This window comes from Pangasianodon hypophthalmus, chromosome 30 (assembly GCF_027358585.1).
Source record: "Pangasianodon hypophthalmus isolate fPanHyp1 chromosome 30, fPanHyp1.pri, whole genome shotgun sequence".
Lineage (NCBI taxonomy): Eukaryota > Metazoa > Chordata > Actinopteri > Siluriformes > Pangasiidae > Pangasianodon > Pangasianodon hypophthalmus.
In genome coordinates, this window is record NC_069739.1 from 8,146,331 (window position 1) to 8,169,763 (window position 23,433).

Sequence of the window (23,433 nt, forward strand, 5' to 3'; positions counted from 1 at the left end):
CCAATTTTAGAGCTCTGCCATTCAGGAGCTTCACTGACAGCATGGACCGTTAAAAAAAGAGCTGAGTAATTGGCCATGCTTGCGGTTATTGAAGCTGATGATGGAGATGTGTTTCTGAATGCTTGGTAGCTTTTCAGTGAGTCAGCTATACAGTCATGGATGTGTCTACTGAAACCTCAAATGAATGATGATGATAGTAGCATGTCCAAGAAACATGTGCTCAATTTTCTTGTTTTTTTTTTATTATGAAGGCACTCCATTTTTTCTCTTAATTTTAGTCAATACCAAATCATAATAGTTTCCCCAATCACACAGCTATCAACTAGGAAGTTTGCGAATGTGAACACGCACGTGCTTTTCAAAAGGAGAAGGAAAAGTGCCTTCTCCCATAATACACAAGCTTACAGATACCCAAGATAGCCCTGTGTCAGTAGCGCCAATCCTTCCACCCAGAAAGCAGAGCCAATTATGCCCTCTGGTACTCGCGGTCATGGATGGTTGTGGGATCGTCAGTAAAACCTCTTCACCATTGTTCCACTCAGGAACCCAATTCAAATAAATATACTGTTATTTACAGTATATGCTGATCACCATCATGTCAGCTGTCTGCTATAAATATAGTGAACATTACATTAGAGGTCGTACGAGATCTTTAACAACCATTTACTGCAGCTCTATTCAGGTAAACCTTATTCAGTTCAATTCACTTTTACTTGTATAGCACTTTTAACAATGGACATTGTCACAAAGCAGCTTTACAGAAATAAATACATTCAAAATAAATTAAATCTAAATAAATTGTAAATGTGTGAATTTATTCCTAACGAGCAAGCCAGAGGCGACTGTGGCAAGGAAAAACTCCCTGAGATGATATGAGGAAGAGACCTTGAGAGGAACCAGGCTCAAAAGGGAACCCATCCTCATCTAGGTGATAATGAATAGTGCAATTATAAATAAATCCATTCTATTACTGTGCACTACATGGACAATGTGCAATTGTGCAACCAGTAAATTCAATACAGTCTTCACATGTATTCCTTATTTATGGAATATTTTTAAAATAATAATGAAAACCAAACTACAGGGAAACTCTCTATTGTAAGGGTGCCTCAAAAGGGACATTTCTACTATAGCGTACATACAGAATTGAACAGCTTTGAAAAACCTGGCAATGCTTTCCTAACTGAAACACGGCAATCCATCAGAATGTGCCTTACCTCTACATAGGATATGGGGAAGATGCCGATCTTATCTCCCAGCATTCCCTCAGCCCAGTTCTGGTCCACGCGTCGAATTACTGTCAGAATGTCGTCCTGCACAGCAGAGAAGTGACAGCGAAGAGAAGAGAGCAGAGGGACAATTAGTTGAAAATAGTGATGTGTTATTAAGAAATAAATAAATGAATAAATACATCTGTTTAAGATCAGTCATTTCCATCACATGGTTTACACACAGAGACCATCAGTTATACCACATGTGCCAGTAAAAACAATAGTTAACTCTCAAAACATTAATTAGTTCAAGTTAATTTAATTAAGTTGTATTAGTCACCATTTAGAAAACAATCAGTTTTTACTAAAGATCCTATATAATTTGTTTGATTCCTGTCATTTAGTGAGCAAAGCTAAGCTAGCTAACATAAACACGACTAACGCTTTGCAGACTGCAGACCACGATATTAGGCCTGAACGATATCGGCTGCCTTGTCAACATCAATATCGCATGCTCTGTATGTGTAATGGTTGCATCGCAATGCTGTAGTCACGTTGGTCAGTAATAATATGCTAGAACATTATTCTGTATTGTGTGGAGGTTAAAAACTAGCATTTTCATAACTAAGCTCAAAGAGAAAGTATTTAAGAAAGATGAAAGTATCCATGTAAAAACTTCGTTTAAATGAAATTTGACTGAACTTAATCCAATATAATGAGCTTATCATTACTGGCTTTACACAAACTGTGCATGCACTCTTCACATGTGCTTTCAATCATGGTTGACCAGAATCTTTCAATTCATGGTTGATGGAGACCCTCCCAAAAAAACCTACTGTTGCTGGTGCTGGTGCACGAGGGATGTGTTTCTGTTAGCTAGTTCATTTAAATGTTAATGTAAAAGTTAGGGTTTACCTTAAGTATTTCAAGTGAATATAAGAAATGAAATGTTCAAGAAAAAGTTCAGAAAATGTATGGTATTTTTGTCTGGGGGGGAAAAAAACATATCATTCGACCACAAACCAAACATCCACAAGTTCCGCCATATTGACAAATATCACATCACTACAAGAAAAAATTTCAGTTATGAATATCGTAATTAGGAACAACGAGCTATTCATGTTGAAACTTTGCATAAACCTGCGTAACTATGACGTAGCACAAGTTCCTCACCTTTGAGAAAGGAAGGCAGTCCTTGTCAGCCTCCTTGTCCTTCAGCTCGAAGTCGTACAGGGCCTTGCACTGTGGCGGCGGCTGTGGGAGTGGCTTGATCACTTGCACGAAGCTGGCCGGGAAGAAGCCGTGCACTCCGCCCACTTCGCCGTGGTACCAGTTCTCGTCCACTTGCCGGCGCAGGATGATGATGTCGCCCTTGCTGAACTTGAGGTCGCCGGGTTCTTTGCCATCGTAGTTGTACAAGGCCTTGGCGCAGGGGAGCTGGGGTACTCCCTGCAACGGGAGGAAGAATTGGTTTAGTCCAATTTGTCCAGAATTTTAAACAACAGTACTGAAAGGCGTATTTATTCTTAAAATGTGCTGAATGGGGAAAAACAGTGAGGAGGTGTAGGACTGCATGCGTATGAGGTACGTGTGTGTATAGAACACTGACGGCTTCTATGCTCCTGTTATACACTCTTTACTGAAGGTTGCTTAACTGCTAACAAAGAACCATTAACTGCAATCTATACAGGCAATGACTCTGAGGATTCATGCAAAAAGCAGTAGGATAAATCTCTGCCTTGCTCCAAAAGACACACACTTAATGCCAGCGCAGATTTGTCTGACTGACTGCTTGCACTGCCTCGCATTTTAGCCCCATCTGTGTTGCTTCACTCACTGACAAGCCCGTTGTCCAACAGTCCCAGAATGCTTCGGGGTTCGCCCAAGGATCCACAATACTGCGAGCTGAGACCCATTTATCAGTGTGTGAAGAGCTTTGTGGTGCTGGCCCAGTCGTCTGGAACCAGTCAAAGCTCCATTCAGCAGTGACAATGATCCACAGGCAGGGGGAAGGGAGCTCGAGTGCTTCCCCCACCACAAACTTCCTCCTCTCTGCTTCAAACACAGAGCAGAATCTTAAACAACACAGCACACAGTCTCTATGCTTAAAAAAGTGAGAGAGAGCGCATAGAGAGGGTTGGCACGACTGTACTGTTTACGACTAATGACCCACAGAAGTGTACACAGGAGGATCAGCACACACTCACTGCCATTAACGTGCCACGAAACGGAGAAAAATACAAGCATTCATTCAAACTTTCTGCAAATTTTAAACAAATGTCCCTGAATGCTGGCAAACGTGAAATGTCAATTGTTATGTTTCACGATCATCCAAGCCAGGGAGAAGCAGATGATGTCCGGGCTGTCAATTTATTTATTTATTTTTTTTTTTTTTTTAAGCATCGCCTTGAGTGCAAGACTCAGCTGCTGATATGCCAATCACCATCATTTTTCCTTCTGTCCTTCAAACCCGAGGGAAAAAATACTTCCTACTGGCTTTCTGCTAAACAGTTTTTCTTTTCAAAACGCGCGTTACTTATTTCCGAATCCCATCATCTTCTAAACTACGGATAGTAAGGACATTTTCTGGCTGTTTATAACCCATATAAATGATATTAACTCCAGTCTCTATTAATGCACTAGTTAACCAACTCATTACACATTTGTTCAATTACACAGGTCACAATTTTGGCCTATTTAACAATGATAGCTAGGTTGACTTAAGCGTGGTATTAAAATCAGGGTTTTAAGATTTTGAAAGCCATGTCTGTTCAGTATTTATCAAGCATTGGGCCTCTGTCTTCAAGCTGGATACAAACATCCCTCTCTCTCCCCTGTCAATCACAGCGATACTAGCCAATCATGGGCATCTGTGAGCTCATGTATGAGGAAGAGGGCAGAAAGCGCTTTCCTCCGAGTGTGTTACGCAGCCTTGTGATGCAGCATGAGCAGCAGTTTGAGAGGATGTCTTTAGCTGTCTTCATGTGTCCTGGAGGAAGATATCCATACTACATACTACGTACTCCACTAAATATTACTGTTACACATCAAAACTACAGATAGATATAATTCATGAATCAAATCCTTTGACTGAGATCCTTAGGTGATTATGTAATAAAAGTCTCAGGCCTGAAACTAGTACTTGCTATTCATAACCTCTAAAAAATACTATGGCAACGTTTCCATATTTTCTGGCGTTTTACTAAGAAACGAGGTGTTTAAGGACCGTATCATAGACAGTGAAATAGACTCAGATGCAAAAACAATCCAGTATCCACCTGAGATTTAATACACAACCCAATTTTGTGTGCACAGCATTGTTGTTGTTGTTTTTGGAATTTATAGCTACAATGGTATAAGGTCTTTGATAACAAACCCAAAAGCTCATGGTCCAGTGCCCATGTTTAATCCCTATGTGCTTCTCATTTTCTTTTCCCCCCTCAATGTTCCTCACTCTATTCCTTCCCCTCCATGGGCCTCTCACAGAACCAGCTGTCAGCACATTTACAGACCAAGCCACTTCTGCCAGGAAGAAGGAAGACGGGGAACCATCTAATGAAAGAATGAAGCCAGGGTGGTCCTTCTGTGCATGTGTTTTTTTTTTTATGGTTTGAGTGTCAGGTGTACCATAGTAGGAGAATACTAGAAACAGAGGAACATAAAAGGATACCTTTCTGAGCAATAACTTTGCGTCTGTGAGCACACGTTTCTTGAATCCTTTCATTTCCACATCAGAAATCAGACCACTCGTCTCAGAAGGCGTGATTGTTATTGCGTGTTTCTGATCTTGATGTACCGTATGAACTTGAGTTGTGGTTCCATCTACTCTGGTTATGAACTAAACTAACCTACAGCTCACTGACCCATACTCAGTCTCAACCATAGTGGACATGGTGTGTTATTTTAAGCATATCCTGTGTTGCATCATGTGTTTTTAAAAAAAAAAAAAAAAAAAAAAAAAAGGCGATGCATAAATCCATTTTCTGCCCCAAAAACATGAACAGTTCTGCCTGAGCTCAAGCTTCTCTGTCTGCTCTCTGTCTTTCAGCACCTGTCCTGGTGTGGGCTGGGGTAGTAAAATGGGCAAAAAAAAAAAAAAAAAAAAAAAAAAGAGGGAGCAGATAAGGCGCTTGAACTGGTGCAACCTTTTGTCTGATTAAATGTACATTAATCCTGATCTCTGCTGAATTTTCAAATCTGATTGGTCAGGTGTTGAATCATTTTCTATAACAGCACTGCTGTGAAATAAAACACATCCGGACATGCTGTTACAGACAAATAATCAACTCCAAGTCTGATTCTCAGTGGGCTACACTGCATTGTTGATTATTTTCCTAGAACAGCACACCCTGTCATGTTTAATTCCTTACTACTTCTTTGTAATCGCCTTCTTTGAGAAACGAGAGCCTGCATTAGCCTCCAGATCACAGCATTAATTTCCTCTCTCATCCTCCGTCAAGTTGTGTGTTCTGTCGCAGTCCTGAGAGACTCTAGTGCCATTTCGCGGTCGCCTCGGGCCACTATGGACTTGTAGGGTGCCGACTAATCTGTCAGCTCGAATCTGTTTTGATGGCTAATGCAATTAGTGCTTGGAGCTGTCTAAGGTGTGGCAGGAAGCACAGAGCATCCACACGAGTCAACACAATGTCAACAGCCAGCTAGGATTGTACATGAGAGGGCACACTCACTCACTCACTCACTCCCTTGCACACGCACACACACACACACACACACACACACACACACACAGAGGGATCTAGGGTTAGGGTTAGACACTGTGAGGACTACTAAGTCCTGAGAAGACCTGTAAGCTCATTCCCAATTTCTATTTCAGCTCCCAGCACCAGCAGAAAATAAACTCTGCTTATTAACTAACGATGTTTGGACAGTTGATTTGTTACAGCTTGTATAATGTACATCTGTTGCAGATGGTTCTTCTGCATGTACACTTCCGCCTAATCTGAGCTGATGATAGCTATCATATGTTAGACCAAATATAGAGCGGAAAGAGTTTATTCCAGAGGAAGTTGAAATCAGTTCTGTGACATGTTTGTCTATAATGATATGTTTCCCAGACTGACAACCTGGAACTCATTATAATCACATGAATTTCTTCCAACAACGTATACTTTCAGGTATATAATCTCCAGCTTTTGTAATCTGATTGCAGCTGAGCACCTTCTGGACTTGTTGCATCACCAGCCTTGTAACTGGACTTGTCTTAACAGCTAACATTTTTTTTTTTTTGGGTAAAAGTGTTCTCGACAGGATGCACTTCTATTTCTACTGCTTTTCTCACATGCACACAGCCACGCACAGAAAATAGCCATCAGTATTTTTGCATAATCCAATACACACAAGCACACGCATAGAACACACATCCACACGTCACACTGCGCTCAGTCAGCATGCAAACCTGAACTGCTGGTGCTTAGAGAAGTCATGTGACCATAAGGAGTAGGCTTGAGCAATATTGATCTTTCCCTGCTCATGATTGTCTATTAAAAAAATTATCATATTATTTGATATTGATTATGATATTGATATATTATATTGTCATATTGTTCAGCCCAAGTCTGTGGAAACACTGACGAAAGCAAAGGCTCTGTTTTTTTTTCTTTTTTTGTTAGTTAGTCTGTATTAATGCATTCAAACGGCTGACCATATGTTATAATATTACGTTAAGTACCACTTTTTTAGCCTAGTCAATTAGTTTCTGGATAAAAAGAAAACATGGGACTGGAGCTTTCACTTGCCAACAGCTAATACGTTTGTGATTTGCCCACCCCTGAGTATCTAACTTCTGACCATCTTCAATAGCAACTGCACCTCAAAGAAGTACATCATGACAATTTATCATGCGAATTATCAAGCTATCCGCCATACCGCTATATACCCAAGCTCTAATAAAAGGTCAGGTGATTATTAGGAAGGTTTTGTCGGTGGGTAAATGCTGCGTGCGGGGGTTTGTTTTCACAGGCAGTAAAGAGTAGCAGTGTTTTCACAGGCAATCCTTTGTTCGAAATCTCCGTAGTCTATCAGTGTTTATTAGGTGCTGTTATTGAGGGTGTGGAGAGGAAACTAGACAAGGGATTGTCTTAATCCTCCACTCTTCCAGCCCTCAAGGGTTTCCAGTCAGAGATTACCACTGTGCATGCGCGCACACACACACACACACACACACACACACACACAAACACGAGGAAATGGGGAGGCAATTCTCCCAAGCACATTTCACAAACACACTTCACGTTTTGTTTACTGATCCCTGCCCCTAACTGGGGGTTGCCTGCTCATGACACAGAACTACATTGAGCAGGAGGTCGAGAGCGGCCATCTTGTTCTGATTACAACCCCATTAGCTGAAATGGGCTCCTAATGGCCTTGTTTGCAGCTAGTGGGGAGTACAGCCGTCCCATATCTCACACCTCAGTCCCATCTGGTCCTGCACCACCTCCTCCACCCTGGCCACCTTTCCCCAGGAGCAATTAGTCTGAAATGGGCCCCTCTACGCATACGCTGCCTCACTTTATCGGTTCCCATAAGCACTCTTGTGAGATACAGTTGACTAACTGGTATGAAATATAGGCCATTAGACAGGCTGGTCGTAAAGCCGAGAGCTGGCCGCGTCCTCAATGATGCAGCAAGGTCACAAAGTAGGTGGCTGAACAGAAGTCCAGGTAGAAGCAGATATCTATCTCAGCTAAACACTGTACTTCCTGGCCTTTCAGCCTGTTGATTCAAGCAGAACTCCAATCCTGATCCCATCACCCCCGGGGCCTTTTACATAGTGTCCATGCCTCTCGTAACCTTTTGTCACAGAGTCAGACACGGTCCTGTTGCCGCTTGATGGATCTTGACAGAAAATCAACCTTCGGCATTCTGGTTTCTTTGCTAGAACATTCAATACCAACAAAACATTCCATGTGTTAGGTCTCACATACGTTCCACTTATTATTACTCCAGGTAACAAAAAAGTCATTAATTAAAATGACCAAAGTGATATTAGCTCAAAGATTAGCATCTCCTTTTCTGCATGCAACATAAAGGCAAACGGTTGGGCATATAGCTTATGTAAAGAATAAAACACAATACAGTGTGCTGTTACAGAAAAACAAGCAACGACGAGCTGATTTAAGTGTTTTAGTGATAGTGTCCCAAAGTGTTTTATTCCTCTAATATCACAGGATTTTGCCAATGACTGCATCGTTTATTAACTAAGAAAGACACGAATGATTTTTTATCCATTTATAGTTGCATCTGATGTATTGTGGAGCACCTGCAAAAACAAACAAACAAAAATTTCTCCTCCATCATGAAGACTTTCCCACAGCGGAAAACCTACTGAGCGGTACAAAGTGCCGACACTGGAGACTCCTTCCATAAATGTTAAATGAACATCTCCTTAAGGAATACTTCACTAGATCAGTGCCAGAGTCAAAGTCAGAAAGTGAGCAAAACAAAATCCAAGAAAAGGGAGTAAAATAAGAACACACACACACACACACACACACACACGCACACACCGGGCAGGCTGTCTGGACAACAGATGTGAGTCTGGACCAGGATCACACACCAACCTGATCCTTCCAGTTCACTTGACTTCTACCTCTCCTTTTCCTCATACCTCCACCCTCAAGCCACAGTTCTAGTCAACTTCTATAATGCAAATCAGACATAGATGATGTTAACCAACACACACACATACACGCGCGCGCGCACACACACACAGACACACACACTCACACACGACTATGGTATTTATTAATACAGCACAATCCTCATTACAGCACACCTGCTCCACAGTCATCGGGCACTGACCTCCATAAATTTCCTTCTCTCCATGTGCTCAGCCTTTCGCATTAAACTGTAATTTGGGGACTCGTGGGAATCGCAGCCATTTAGCCTGATCGAGACAAGCTGCCTGGCAGCGGCCAGTGGGGCTTGTGGGAGCCAGAGTCCTTGCGTGTGATCAAAGCTGCCCGGGCCTGAAAGTGTGGACAGATGAACCATGAGGTAGACATGTGCAGACCTAGAAAACTCGAGGACAAGACTGAAGTTCGGTTTTGAAGGAGAGGGCAGCGTTTCGCCGAGTCAAACATTAACCATATGGAAGTGTAAAGGCAGGAGCATTTTGTAAGCTACATATTAGTCATCAAAAAGAGTGTTTTAGCAAGGAGGGAGTCTGGAGTTTATGAGGGAATTATGGAATGGAGCAAGGAAGCATGTGGTATTCATAAAAGAGACTCTGAAATGTTTGTGTGCGTACATGCGTGTGTGTGTGTGTGTGGTTTGTTTTGAGTACAGTATCTGGAAAGGCTGAGAGAATAGCAAAAAAAGTAAAAGTGTACACCCAGCCTTATAAATGTAAAGTGAATGTGGCTAATTAGTCCTCAAAAGCTGGTGTGTGTGTATGTGTGTGTGTGTTTGTCTCTCTCACTGCCTCTCTCTCTATGCATCTCTTTCTCTCCGCATCTCTTTTTCTGTGAGTCTCTCTCTTTTTCTCTCCTTGTCTCTCTGTGTCTTACTCTATCTCCCTGTCTTTCTCTCTGTTTCTCTCTCTACTGGTCTCTTTGTGCATGTCTCTAGCTCTGGGTCTCTCTCTCTCTCTTTCTCTCTGTGAGACTCTCCATCTCTTTCTCAGTGTATGTGTCTCTCTCTCCCTCATTCTGCTTGTCTCTGTGTGAGTCTCTCTCTCTCCCCATGTCTTTTTCTGCATGTCTCTCTGTTCTTCTCTCCTTGTCTGCCTCTGTGTGTGTATGTGTGTGTGTGTGTGTGTGTGTGTGCGTGTGCATGTGGCAGCAGGTCTTTGGCCCAGAACAAATCACGTCTAAGTGCATTCAAAAAGCAAAAAGACAAACAAGAGAAAAGAGGGATCTCTTTAGCGTATGCGAACAGAACGCACTACAAAGCTGTATGATTAAAACATTTCTCCGTCTGCTTGTTCCTTCGAAGACGTGACTCAGCAGCAGCTGCATCCACAGCAGGCTCTAATTTCATTTCCACTTCCGAGCTTCTCCCATCTCTCTGCTTCTAAATGCCTCTTCATCCATCCTCTCCTCATGAGGATCGGATCCTCCACATCGCTCTACTCCCTCTTTCCCCTGCTTTTCAAACCTTCCACATGTCATTTTCCTCTCCCTTCTCACTCCATCCTTCATACTCAGAACCTCTCCGAGAGAGAGAGAGAGAGAGAGAGAGAGAGAGAGAGAGAGAGCGAGAGAGATCAGTAGGATTTGGGCTTACTAGCTAAGTATATCTGATCTCATCAGTACTGCAGTTTAATTCAGGAAGCAAAATAAAAAAAGCGTTCATGATTAAACTAAACGGTTCCATGGAATTGTAAGAGCGCATGAAACAATTTCATTCATAACTAAGCAAAGGTTGGAAAAAAAAAATAATCATTCAGGAGAAAAAGAGTCAACTCTTATTGGTGAGCTGAGCCAAATGATCCGACTCACTGAAAACGGATAAAGATTTATTTATTTATATGTATATATACAGTCTATGACAATTTTCCACTCTCTGCTTCTCAAATGTGCTGAAAACTGAAAATAAGTGAGGTTTATTCACGCTACAACACAACTAACAATCACAGACAATGTGAACTAAATCTGCAACAGACACAACTGCATTTATTTTATAGTCTAATTGAGTTTATATTTAAAAAATTATTATATCATCTCTATAATGGGTATTGTAATCTCTCTCTCATAACATTTTTTAACAACAATTACAAACTAATTAGAATAAATTAACTGATTGCATTTATTAAATAGTAAAAATTGAATATTTGTACAGAATTGACCATTTTTCATTCATTCATTACAGTATTAAACAAGCAAAATCTTCTTTTAACATTTAAAAAAAATGCAATTTCGCTGGCAATTTGTGAGCCAGAAGATCGTGATGTCTATTGTGTATCACAGAAATGTCTTTAGGTACAGTGATATACTGTATTTTTGTCATATTGCCCACTATTTGTTTGAATAACTGCTACATTTCAAGGAACACGCTTAAATCTGTGAAAGAAAAGTCTGTTTTCTGTTTATTTAAAGCAATGAAGTGCAATAATTCAGTTCCTAAACAGGTTGAATAATCGTCCTTTCAATCCTGAAACAAAAATAACTAATTATGGAGCCTTGTGTTAAATCTGGACTCTTCCAGGCTGACGTCTGACTTGAACCCTTGTGTATGGCTCCTGTATAAGGTGCTATTTCTAGACCAACCTGGGATTAAATGCTGCTTTGGCAAGAGTGCGGGCTGCATTTCCCGTCTCTTCACTAGAGTAGAGATATGAAACCAGAACGAACGCACAGACTCGAGTTTGTGTTTCTCAGAATGCACATGAAACTGTCTCACAGCTGATGCTTAGGGAATGAGACTGAGTGAAATCTCACACCTAACCGTCAAGATTTCCACTCTCCAGCTGGTCATCGAGTACACACTAGACCCAGAATGCACTGCTGCTCTCCTCGGAAAGTGTAGCAAGCAACCAAATAAAGCTTGAAGCATAAACATACACACAACAAATGCACTTTATAGCATTATGTCCCTCTACTTTATATTAACACTCTCATTCTAATTCATTCTAAGACTTGTTTAGAGGACGATCCACATAAACGCTGATATGGTGAAGTTTGCTGTTAGGAGATGTTTATTTCGCTTTATGGAAGGAGTCTCCAGTGTCAGCGCTTTGAAAGAGTCAAACTAAATGTAACTAAATTTTCCGACAGTTCAGGATGGAGGGCTTTGCAGTTTCTCAGTGCTAAAAAGAGAGATTGGTGACAGAACGATGAAGTTTATAGCCTTTATGAAGTCTGCAGGAATTGACTGGTTTCTCGAACATTACGCACCATGAAACGGATAAAAAGTATGACTTGCTGTTTATTTATAAACGAAAACTCGTAATCGTTGTTAAACTGCTGCTGGAGCTGCCATTACAGAAAATGAATCAACACCTTCTGGCTAGTCGGGAATTTGGCAGCACGGGGGTGTAATCAGTACAGGTCAGCACTGACTCCTGTTTCTGGACGTGCTTTAGCTTGTTGGTATCTTTAGACTCGGCATAAGGATGTTTTCCAAGCAGACACCAGAGCATTTCTGTAAGATCGTCTGCCAAATGCTGTAAATATAACTGAGAACACCAAGTGTGACCAAGATGATTCACTGTGGAGTCCTAGCTGCACTATTTACTCTTTAAGTTCAAACGCAATGAGATGCAATATGGTGGTGTCTCGATACGACACGTTTTAATACAGCAAAATAAGCAGTGTCTGAATATGCGTTTTATTATAAAAGTACAATAAATGAAATTTAATAATGCCACAGTGTTTGTGGGATCCATTCAGACTCTTAGTAATATATAACGAAACAAAAGCTGTGCATTAGAATTGCTAGCTAAATGGTGGGACTCACAAGTGGGCGTGTCTGTAGCACAGAGCTTTTCTTAATCTGCTGTTAGCTAGTTGTGTTCTCAGAGTCACGCGGCTAGATGTGTTTTTGAATGCTGCGTTCTCTTATACAGAATATGAACTTTTCGATCGCAATGGTGTTTCCCGAGGCAGGATAGAATCAAGCTTCCTGAATGCAACAGAGAGCTTGTGTTTTTAACACATTTTGCACTTAGTTCTTATACAAGTCACTTCCAAAAGGACTGAAATAACTTATCTGACATTATAATAATGGCACATGAATATGAATAAGGATTAACTTTTGGGAGGGTGGGGACATGGTGGATTAGTGGTTAGCACATTTGCCTTGCACCTTCAGGGTTGGGGGTTGTTGTCCCTGTGGTTCGGGGGTTTCCTCCGGGTACTCCGGTTTTCTCCCCCAGTCCAAAGACATGTGTCGTAGGCAGATTGGCATTTCCAAATTGTCCGTAGTGCGTGAATGAGTGTGGGTGTGATTGTGCAATGGGTTGGCACCCCATCCAGGGTGTCCCCCGCCTTGTCCCCCGAGTTCCCTGGGATAGGCTCCAGGCTCGAGCCTGGGTGCGATAAGCGGTGCAGAACAGATATTAGCACTGGTGTAAGGTCTGCATCCACCATTCACTGGCTGTTGTAACTTACCAGGAAGCTGGCACTCCCGAGGGGTGCAACAGAAAACGTACGCCTATCCTCCCTAGATCACGAGTTCGAATCCCAACAATGCCACAGCCATCCGTGGCCATGTTTCCTGGGTGGAAGGGACGGCATACCCTCTTTCCCCTGTCAATCACAGTGACACTAGCCAATCATGGGCATCTGTGAGCTCATGTATGTGGAAGGGGGCGGATAGCGCTTTCATCAGAGTGTGTTACGCAGCCTTCTGATGCAGCATGAGCAGCAGTTCGAAAAGATGCAGTTGGCTGGCTTCACATGTCTCAAAGGAAGCAACTCTAAAGCCTCTTCTAATTCAAAGTGTAAGTGTGGGCTTGATTAAGTTGTAGTGTTTATTGCACCTCATGTAATATAAGCGCTATTTTATGACGATTTTATAGCCTACTATAAACATATTGTTCGATACACACAGAAATATCGAATCGAGAGCCTTGGATCAAATGTTACGTATCATTACACCCCTATTTGCCATGTTGTATGGCTCTGAAAGCTTTAGTAAGAGGCAGGTTGCACTTAAAATTAAACACAGCTATCATTTATTAACTTCCTGTTTCGTTCCCAGCAGCCTCATTACACGCTGGTCAGATCTGAAAGCTGAACTGGTATCAAGGTTTTACAACAATACACTCTAGCGATATGCTTCCACTTAAGCAGGCCGTCAACCCTCTCAGTACACACTCGGCTCCCACTATTGATAGAGTGAAGTGCTCATTTGAATACGTCGCGCTAATTATTAATAGAACCTCGTGAACAAGAATCACGTGGCTAAATGCAATGTAGCTTATCAGAGGTAATTCATTACTGAGGCAGTAATCACAGTGTTCAGATAATTAGCACATCATAACATTCTTCTATCTTAAATTAAATTTGGCGTCAGTTTTCAGCAGCAGTTCTCTCCAAAACAACCATTTTCAAGGTTTCTATGGCAACAGGTAGTAAGCTGTGATGTTATTATGGGGTGGAGAGCAAGGAAAGCTGTGTTTGGTTGCAGGGTGGAGACTGGCGATGACAGTCTAATGAGGTTAAAGAGGTTAGCTGTACAGACTTTATCAGTAAGCACACAAGCGCATACACGCACACGCGCACACACACACACACACACACACACACACACACACGATTATTGTTTTGAAATGTTAGAGCAGGCTGTTATCTCTCATTGTGGATCGATTAGAGGCCATGTTTGTGTGTTTATGCCACTCTAATCTGTCACAGAAAGTCTGCTGAAAAGACACATCAAGAGCCAGTGGTCCCCTACACACACACACACACACACACACACACACAGCTGATTAGCGGTGTTTCAGCACTGACTGTTGAAGTCCTAGGCCACCCACAGCGCTGGATGTCTGACAGTTCAGAACATTACAGTTACACAGCATAATAATGCTTAGTCACGAGAGAGAGAAAAAGAAAACGAGACGAGACGGGGGGAGCGAAAGAGTGAGAGAGAGAGAGAGAGAGAGAGAGAGAGAGAGCAAGAGCAAGAGCAAGACTGAGGCAGAGAGCAAGGGCAAGAGAGACAGACAGAGAGAGACAGAAAAAGAGAGATAGAGAAATGATGGCAAGAGAGAGAGACAGAAGGAAATGATTTGATTTCACAGTGAATGAGCAAGTGAGAAAGAGACAGAGAGACAGAGCAAGAAAGAGAGACAGAGAGATTGGAACCAAAAGGGAGACAGAGAGAGAGAGAGAGAGAGAGAGAGAGAGAGAGAGAGAGAGAGAGAGAGACAAAAACTGAAAGAAATGAATTGAATTCAGAGAGAGAGAGACAAAGAGAGAGAGAGAGAGAGAGAGAGAAAAGCAGAGAGACAAAAAGGAAGAAAGTCAGAAAAAGAAAGAAAAAATGAAATGCAGGAGGGAAAGAGAGAGAGAGAGATGGCCAGAAGGACAGGGAGAGTGAGAGTGAGAGAGAAAGAGGGGGGGGGGGGAGGAAGAGACAGCGAGAGAGGGAGGGAGGGAGGGAGGCACAGATAGCAAGAGAGAGAGAAAGAACTGAATGAAAGCACAGTGTGTGATGTTACCGAGTGTATTGAGTGAGTAGCTTTAAATCCCACACTCCGTGTTTATAAGTTATTAATGCACTGCTGTGTCATTTCTAACACGAAATCTACTTACATTCTGACATGTGTGTTACGCTGGTGTGTCAGGTGTTTCCTGATGTGCTGACAGCAGCTGAGAGCAGTGTATACACACACACACACACACACACACACACACGCACGCGCGCGCTTGTATGTGTGCGTAAAAATGTAAAATGAACTTTAATTACTCTGTTTTTCAGGTCTGTGTTTCTACCTCTTATGTTCAGACACATCAAAAAGCATCACTTACACACACGCAGACACACACACACACACACACACACACACACACACACACACACACACACACACACACACACCATCCCCAGGGCACAATATTTTGAAATAAAGAGCTTGTAGTCATGGCTACTGTGGTATCGCCTCATTGCGCCATTTGATGTCTTCCCCCTTGTGAAATGTAACCTCTGGGTAAAGATTCAGACACACACACACACACACAAAACACAAATTCTTCCTGACAAGCAGGAACACAAACATATTCAAAAATAACACACACACACACCAGGGATGTAGTTTACCACAATGCACACAACGAGTATCGTGTGTATCGTCAGGGTTTTGTCTCCACGCTTAACTCGTTTTGTGAAGCATTAAGTAAAAACCTAGTGCTGCTGTTTTCCTGTCACTTTACAAGCGAGACTCCATATCGTGACTTCGAACATCCCGGAAGTGTCTTCAGGCATGGACATTTCTACAATCTCACCCTCCCCTGAGAGGAACTTCTAAAGAAAATTAAAGAAAAGACAAACTGAGGGCGTTGGAAGATCAATTATCTTAAGACAAAAAAAAAAAAAAAAAAAAAAAAAACCCTCATATGGTGACTAATGGGGCTGACCCGCACATTCTCACTCTCTCTCTCACACACACATCTTTGGGAAATCATCCTTTTTGCTCCGCATGACTTCCTGTGAGCAGCTGAAGTGGCAAAGAGAGAATGAGAGGGGAAATAAAAGAAGAAAAGATAAGATGATGAAAGAGTGAGCACAGTGAAAAGAAGAAAAAAAAAAGAATAAAACAAGTGCTGCAAGGACAAAGATGGTTAAAAATAAAAAGTCAAAAATGAGTAGACGAGTGTGTCAGAAAGAGCAACAAGATCCAAGAGCAAGGAACAGTGTGATCCTGTGTGTGTGTGTGTGTGTGTGTGTGTGTTTTAAGTGTAGCCTTGCCTGCAGGGCTTTGGCCTTAACAAGGGGCTGCCATGACACAGGCTCGGGTCAGCCAGGGGTTCTTGCGGCATGAATGATGTCATCACAAAGGGCCAGTGTGAGTCAACGCGGCTTGGCTGGTCACGGGAGCCAGCGTGGGAGGCGTTTATACACACCAGGGTACAATAAACTGCAGTCCTACTGAGTGTATTAAAAGCCTGACCAGCTAACACCACAGAAGCACACACAGACACACACAGACACACACTCTCTTCCAACCAGACTCCGGAAAGAGGAGTCAGAAGCAGAGAAAAAAAAAAGACTTCACACATCAAAGAGAGGAACTGCAGGATTTAGCGGCGAGCTCCTGGGGAAGCTCGTCTCCTGACACTGAACAAAACACAGCCACCGATGGACAACATTTCGGGAATCTTTCTAGCTCTGTGTGTGTGTGTGTGTGTGTGTGTGTGTGTGTGTGTGTGTGTGTGTGTGGCAGGCTGTAGGAGTATGCATGCTGGGGTGGGGGAGCGAGAGAGAGCAGGAGAGAGTGCCAGAAGCAGAAAAGAATGTTAAAAAAGAAAAAAAAAATTAATAAATGAAATAATAAAAAAATAAATAAAAACACAGAGGGCTTAAAGTAAAATCAGAAAGAAAAATTACATGTAGGAAAATTGCGATGACAATCTCGGTTTATTACAGACAGGATCAGTTTGTTCTGGTGAATGTTTATAGATGAAACATCACAAACAACGATAAATAATACACACACACACACACACACACACACACATATATACACGCAAGTGGATTAAACAATTAACTAACCAGTTTCAGCTGTTTTCAATACACTGAAGAATTTTACCATTTCACAAGGCGTGTCTTAAAGCCTGTTATATCACAACACTTCTGAATTCTCACTTCTGATTGGTTAGAAGATGCTGTAGTAGACGTACAAGTAGTGCTGCTGCAAATCAGAGGTTTATATTTATCCTAATGTGCTATCATTTCTATAGTAATGGCTAATTCACAAAATGTACACTTTTCTGGCTACAAGCTTCAGAATCTTGATGGATGGAATCTGATTGGTTGTCCTCCCTTGTGATTTCCATCAGCAAAAAAAAACAACTTTTGAATAATTAACTTTAAAGAAGAGAAACAACTGTTAAAAGCTGCTACAGGTTAAATGATATCGGGAACTGACTTCTTTCTTTAATTAATAAAATTGTAATCGTTGGCAAATTTTTATCGTATAAGAAGGATTGGAACACTTCGGGACATGCTGTTATGGGAAAATGATTAACTTTAGGGTGCGGATGGCATGACACCACTCCTAAACAAAGGAATCTTATTCATAAGCTAAACTTTTAATATGGTATCTAGAAGAACAATTCCTAAAGTAAAAAAAGTGCAATAAAATGGTGTAGCCGATGTTGCGTTAGCAGGCTGCCATTTTAGATACACAGGAAGTGAGCATCTGCATCTACAATACTGATATTGAATTTTCAATCATCGCCAAGCTCGACAAGGGACAAAGAAAGTGAAAACAGAGGGAAAAAAAGAAAAAAGAAGAAGGCACTGGAGTGGGAATAAACGTGTTCCACCACAGAAGAAGAAACTACCTATTTTCCCCAGCTCCTGTCAGAGAGCAGGCAGGACACACAAGCACGGAGATGCAACTGTATATGTCAGTGTGTGTATGTGTGTGTGTGTGTGTGTGTGAGATTGTGAAAAGCAGAGTGCATGCTACGTGACTTTCACAATCTCAGGATCGCTGTACTGCTCACCTTACACTTTAATCGCTTGTGATCTGTTGTTTGGTGGACGTAGGGGTGTGCACACTACAGGAAAATAAAACGCAAGTGCTGTCTCTCATGTGACATCGGTTATGGTAGTTGTTTCTGCACTCTTTTTTTTTTTTATTACGGAAACATAACGTAAGAGAAAAATTTAAATGACGGATTTTTAAATATCGAACAGTTTTGTTTTTTTTGCAGCACTATCATATTCCTGGCACTTTGTGAGAAAGCCTACGTATCATTATACATATTGTGTATCATAGAAATGCCTTAACGAATCGTCATATAATTTTTTCATACTGCCCAGCCCTATGAATGAACCCTACTGATGAAAGAAACTGGATTCAGGGATCTGCTGTGCGTGACAGCAGACGAATTTCCTCACGAACTCTCACTGGCTGTTTCTCAGCGCTGGTCTAGCTACTTTCATCTGCGATTTTTTTGAAGATTCATCGGCAAGAACGTTAAACATGTTTGAAAATATCAGAGCAACTGCAAACAGCTCGGAGACCGAGAAAACTGCATCGCTGAACCTACACAGAGTACATGAGCAAGCTAGGGGGGTGTCGCCGATCCTTAAATTTACTCAGCGCCAAGGAAATCAGGGCTAAAATGGTGTCGTGTGCGCTCGGCGTAACTGGATGACATGCAGTGGTGTGAACCTCCGTAACACTTTCACACAGGTAGCCCTAAACTGTCATTAATGATGATATAACTCTAACCATTAATCGCTCCAGCTACGTGTACGTGTGTGTCTCAGGGGGATCAAAGAGTAGATTTCTCTTTCTCACACATGACTCCTGACCCCACACACTTATAACCTTTCACCCTGACTTCTGACCCCCTGCTGCTATTTCTTTGTGGGGTTCATCTGGGACGCCTCGGCTGACAGGGTCAAAAGTGTCTTATTTAGCAATTAACAGGACAAAAGATTATAGCAGATTATAATTTAACAGCATTGAACAAAAGCACCTTACTTTACTTTACACCTATCCACATGTGACACAACAATTAGATTCTATAAAAAAGATTTGTACTTAAATATTAGTGTTTTTCAACCTCATTTTTGTATGTGGTGTGTGAGCGATCAGTTATAATGGACATATAAGGGCAGTTATTGCATTCAATAAAACGTTTAAAATGCACAATTATATAGTATTGGTAACATGACATAGACGTCTGCACTTTTCTGGCCACAAGCTTCGGAATCTTGCAGGTTGCATTTTGATTGGCTCTCTGCAATTCCATGTGAAAGTAGGTTCACAGAGGTTTGCTTGAAGCAGTCAGTGGTGATTTAAAGCCAGCTTTCCACTGCCAGATTATACTGTTGCAGACAAAAATCACACTTTATAAAAAATTCTTTGTCAGTTGAAATTAAACAAATTGCAATATAAAACAGTCTTTAATTCGACTTGTCTATTAGGACTTGCAAAATAAGAAATATATGCAAGCCTAGGGGCAGTTGTTGAATTCTGTCGAGAAAACTTTCAAATACGCCACTATCTAGTCATCGTCTACAGGCATGTTTCAGCACAGTTGTGTGTTCAGTGTTCCTAAGCAGCAGCAACAACAACAACAACAACCAAAAAAAAAAAAAAAAATTTTTTTGTTATATTCTACACCTGTGCCTTTTTGTACACTTTTCTAGCCACAAGCTTCAGAATCTTGATGGTTTCAGTTTGACTGGCTCTTTGCATTTTGCATGCAGGGAAACCAAAAAAGCTTTTCAGACCCAAGATAGTTGTTGGACTGAAGGTTCCCACAATCCTGTTTTAAAAGTGTTTTGTTTGAGGACTAAACGAGATAATTGTTTGCTGTTAGGCTACAGGAAAAGGTCTGTGGTTGGTCATCTGCCATGTCAGTCAAATTTACTTCTTTCTGTGAAAGTATGCAGATCTTGGCCATTCCAGACTCTTTAGTCAAAGCTAGGAGTTTGGCTAATGCATAATGTAAGAAAAAAAAATTCAGAATTTCCATTTATTGGATTAAAAGCCTGTGGATTAATATCGAGCGTGCAGGATCACAGTCTGTTAAAGTAAAACCAGCAGTTCAGTTGTGTCTCACATTAACAAAAGGTGACCCTTGAGCATGTTTGGTCAGTAAATAACATAAATTACACATACACTCACTTCCTTCTGGTCCTGTGAGCTCAATATACGGCTGGCTCGTTTTTTTTTTTTTTTTTTTTTTTTTTTAACCAAGTTTGGCTTTTCTAACTGCAGTACACTGAGCCATGGTGCAAGAGGTGACATTTCATCCTCGGGCCACTACAGTTCCGACACCTCGCTCTTTTGCTCTTTCAATCCTCCATTCCATCTCGCTCCCCAGCACTGGTTCCAATTCCCTTCACGTCTCCCGCACCCCCATCCCTTTATGGGCTTGACAGCTGGGTATGTTGGTGGAGCGTCACACTATGTGTGGCGGGAGCCTCGTTAGTGAGAGCTCCGTCTGTCTGTCACATTAAAGGAGACACAAAGAGATTGACATGATAGAGGGTGGTGATCGGGGGCCTTCGGGTGGAGGGTTGGAGCAAATGAAAACACAGAGAGATCAAAAAAAAATACAAGCCACATTTGTGCGCTGTAATCTCTCTCAGCTGGTCCAGTGCAGCAGAGAGACCTGTAAATGCATCTTGTAATGCATTAGCCTTCGTATACACAGAAGTTTAGCATAATATGGGAAAAAAAAAATACATACATCAACCTGACTAATATACAGCATCCCACTCGCCACATAAACTGGGAAGACTTTTATTTCCACTGTTTACGCTTGTTCATGCATCTTGAGTATCAAGATTATAAGGATAAGAATAAGGTAAGATAAGAATGGATTAGAATTCTATGGATAAGAATCGCGGTTAAATGCACCAAAGCATATAAAAATCTGACTGCTTGAACTATTCACAGAAGGTCTGAGATGTTTTAGTCTGATGTTATAAAGGTGTATACGTCCATCCCTTTATTTAAGCCACATGACAGCCATCCCCTTCCCTACACATTATGCATTATGTGATAACACAGGTACTACTTGGCCGCCCTCAAGGAAGAAAACAACATAAAACAACCAGAAATGAGAATGCCCCAATGAAGTTGCTCGTAACGAGCCGATTTGCATGTTCGGATGCAGCGCAGTGATCAGATTTTGATCTGAGACTCATTTGTCTGTAAGTGTAAAAGCAGGAAGCTATCCAGATACAAACAGAGGAATAAACGGGGTCCAAGTATGTGTGCGTGTGTGTGTGTGTGTGCGCGTGTGTGCGTGCGTGCATCCTAAATCAGAGCCTAAACAACACAACAGCAAAGAGCTCCATGAAAGGAGCCGACGCCGCCAGCACAGACCTCCGTTACTGGCATCGCTCATGCGCATACCTGAGGCCCACTGCTTCCCAACACACACACACACACACACACACACACACACACACGCACACACACACGCACTGCAAACAAGTCTCTGAAGACACAAGGCATTTTGCTGCATCGCCGCTAGCTCTCACAAACAGATCCAAGGGAAGCATGAAGAGATTAAAAGACTAAAGCTGCCAGTGCGACACAGTACATTCAGGGGGGTTTCTGTTCCTGTTGAAATAAAAGAACACTTGATCGATATTGAAAGCAGGTGAAACAGAAAAGTGCCTTATCCTGGCACACACTTGGCTCATTTCAATGGTGACTGAGCTGAATGTTGGTTGTCACAACATTTCTGCAGTCAACAGATAACTAACAATACTAATCTCTCTCTCTCTCTCTCACACACACACACACACACACACAGTGACCCTGCTGCAGATTTTCACCACTTATACAAAAAAAAAAAAAAAAAAAAAAAAAAGTGCATCTGTGGGGTGGAGAGCCAGAATTAAAAGTTTCCTGGCCGTTCAAAATAACAATATCAAGCACAGATGTAGGAAGCAGGTATTGCACAGTAACCTGGTCATCTGAGCAGTAAATCTATAAGGGCTGACATGACCGTAACCCGACACCCGATAGACGGCTTGAGGAGAAAAAGCTACCAAAAGCCATCAAACTGAATCTGACCAGAACAAAAGAGCCGATGACTAAGAGAGTAACGTGAGCAGGAAAACGAGACTTGATTATAGGGACATCTGTGTTTTGGTCCCGGTTCAGACCAAAAGTAAGACAGATGAGAAGACAAAACAAAAACAAAACAACCTGCTGTCATGACAACCATGTAGGTTCATCACCACATGAGCGAGAACACCTCGCCGCAAACTTATAATAGAAGTACGCGCGCACACACACACACGCGCACACACACTCTCCATTATGTGCACCCACAATAACAAGAGTACCGACCTGTACCCTTTTCCCTTTGTCTCCGAGTCCTGCATGTGCCTGCATGCACACGCGTGATAAGATCCACTTAATACTGTGTCTCTTGCCACGAAAGAGCACTAAAGAACTGTAACATGATGCTATCAGGGCTCGCTCACACACACTAGTGTTGTCTAGATATAGCAAAAGATTTTTTTTTTTAAAGTGACCTCAATATGCATCATAGCATTAATTGATGTAAAACAGTCTAACTTCAAAATATTATTCCATTAATTTCCTGTGCTAACACTTCCTCTTTACCATCCTGACATAGCCACGCAATGTTACCAGCCAATACGGATGCATCAATCTTACTTTTTCACATTTTCGATACGTTGAGATGTTTCTTTAACATTTATGGAAGGAGTCTCCAGTCTCAGCACAACAGTCAGAAAGTCAGAACATTTACACCATGAGAAAGTCTTCAGGACAGACGAGTTTGCACTTTTCCCGGGTTCTTGGTAACATGACAAGCTGTGGTTTTGAGACTCATGATGGAACTCCTATAACATAAGTGATAACAGGAATTGACTAATCTCACAACATTAAATGTAACAATAAACTAAATAAAATAAAACGAATTAAATCAACTTTGTAGTCTTAACAGTAACTCCAGGAACTCAGCCCGTTGTTGATTATTTTCCTGTAACAGCACAACCTGTTAAGGGTCCTTATTGTGGGTTGCTACAGTCCCACAATCAACTGCGTATTTTGAAAAGAACAAGTTGCTGTTTACATCTC

General features: G+C 41.7%; 1 protein-coding gene across 2 annotated transcripts in view; it reads right to left on the bottom strand.

The window, feature by feature from the left end:
• sh3rf1 (SH3 domain containing ring finger 1) overlaps positions 1-23,433 on the bottom strand; it is a 52,095-nt gene that overhangs the window by 24,290 nt on the left and 4,372 nt on the right. For both annotated transcript variants that reach the window (XM_026918249.3, XM_026918250.3), the window contains 2 exons: positions 2,385-2,660; positions 1,218-1,313 (listed from right to left, as the gene is read on the bottom strand). In XM_026918249.3, the coding sequence (XP_026774050.3) occupies positions 1,218-1,313; positions 2,385-2,660 (372 nt within the window). The remainder of the gene's footprint in view (positions 1-1,217; positions 1,314-2,384; positions 2,661-23,433) is intronic.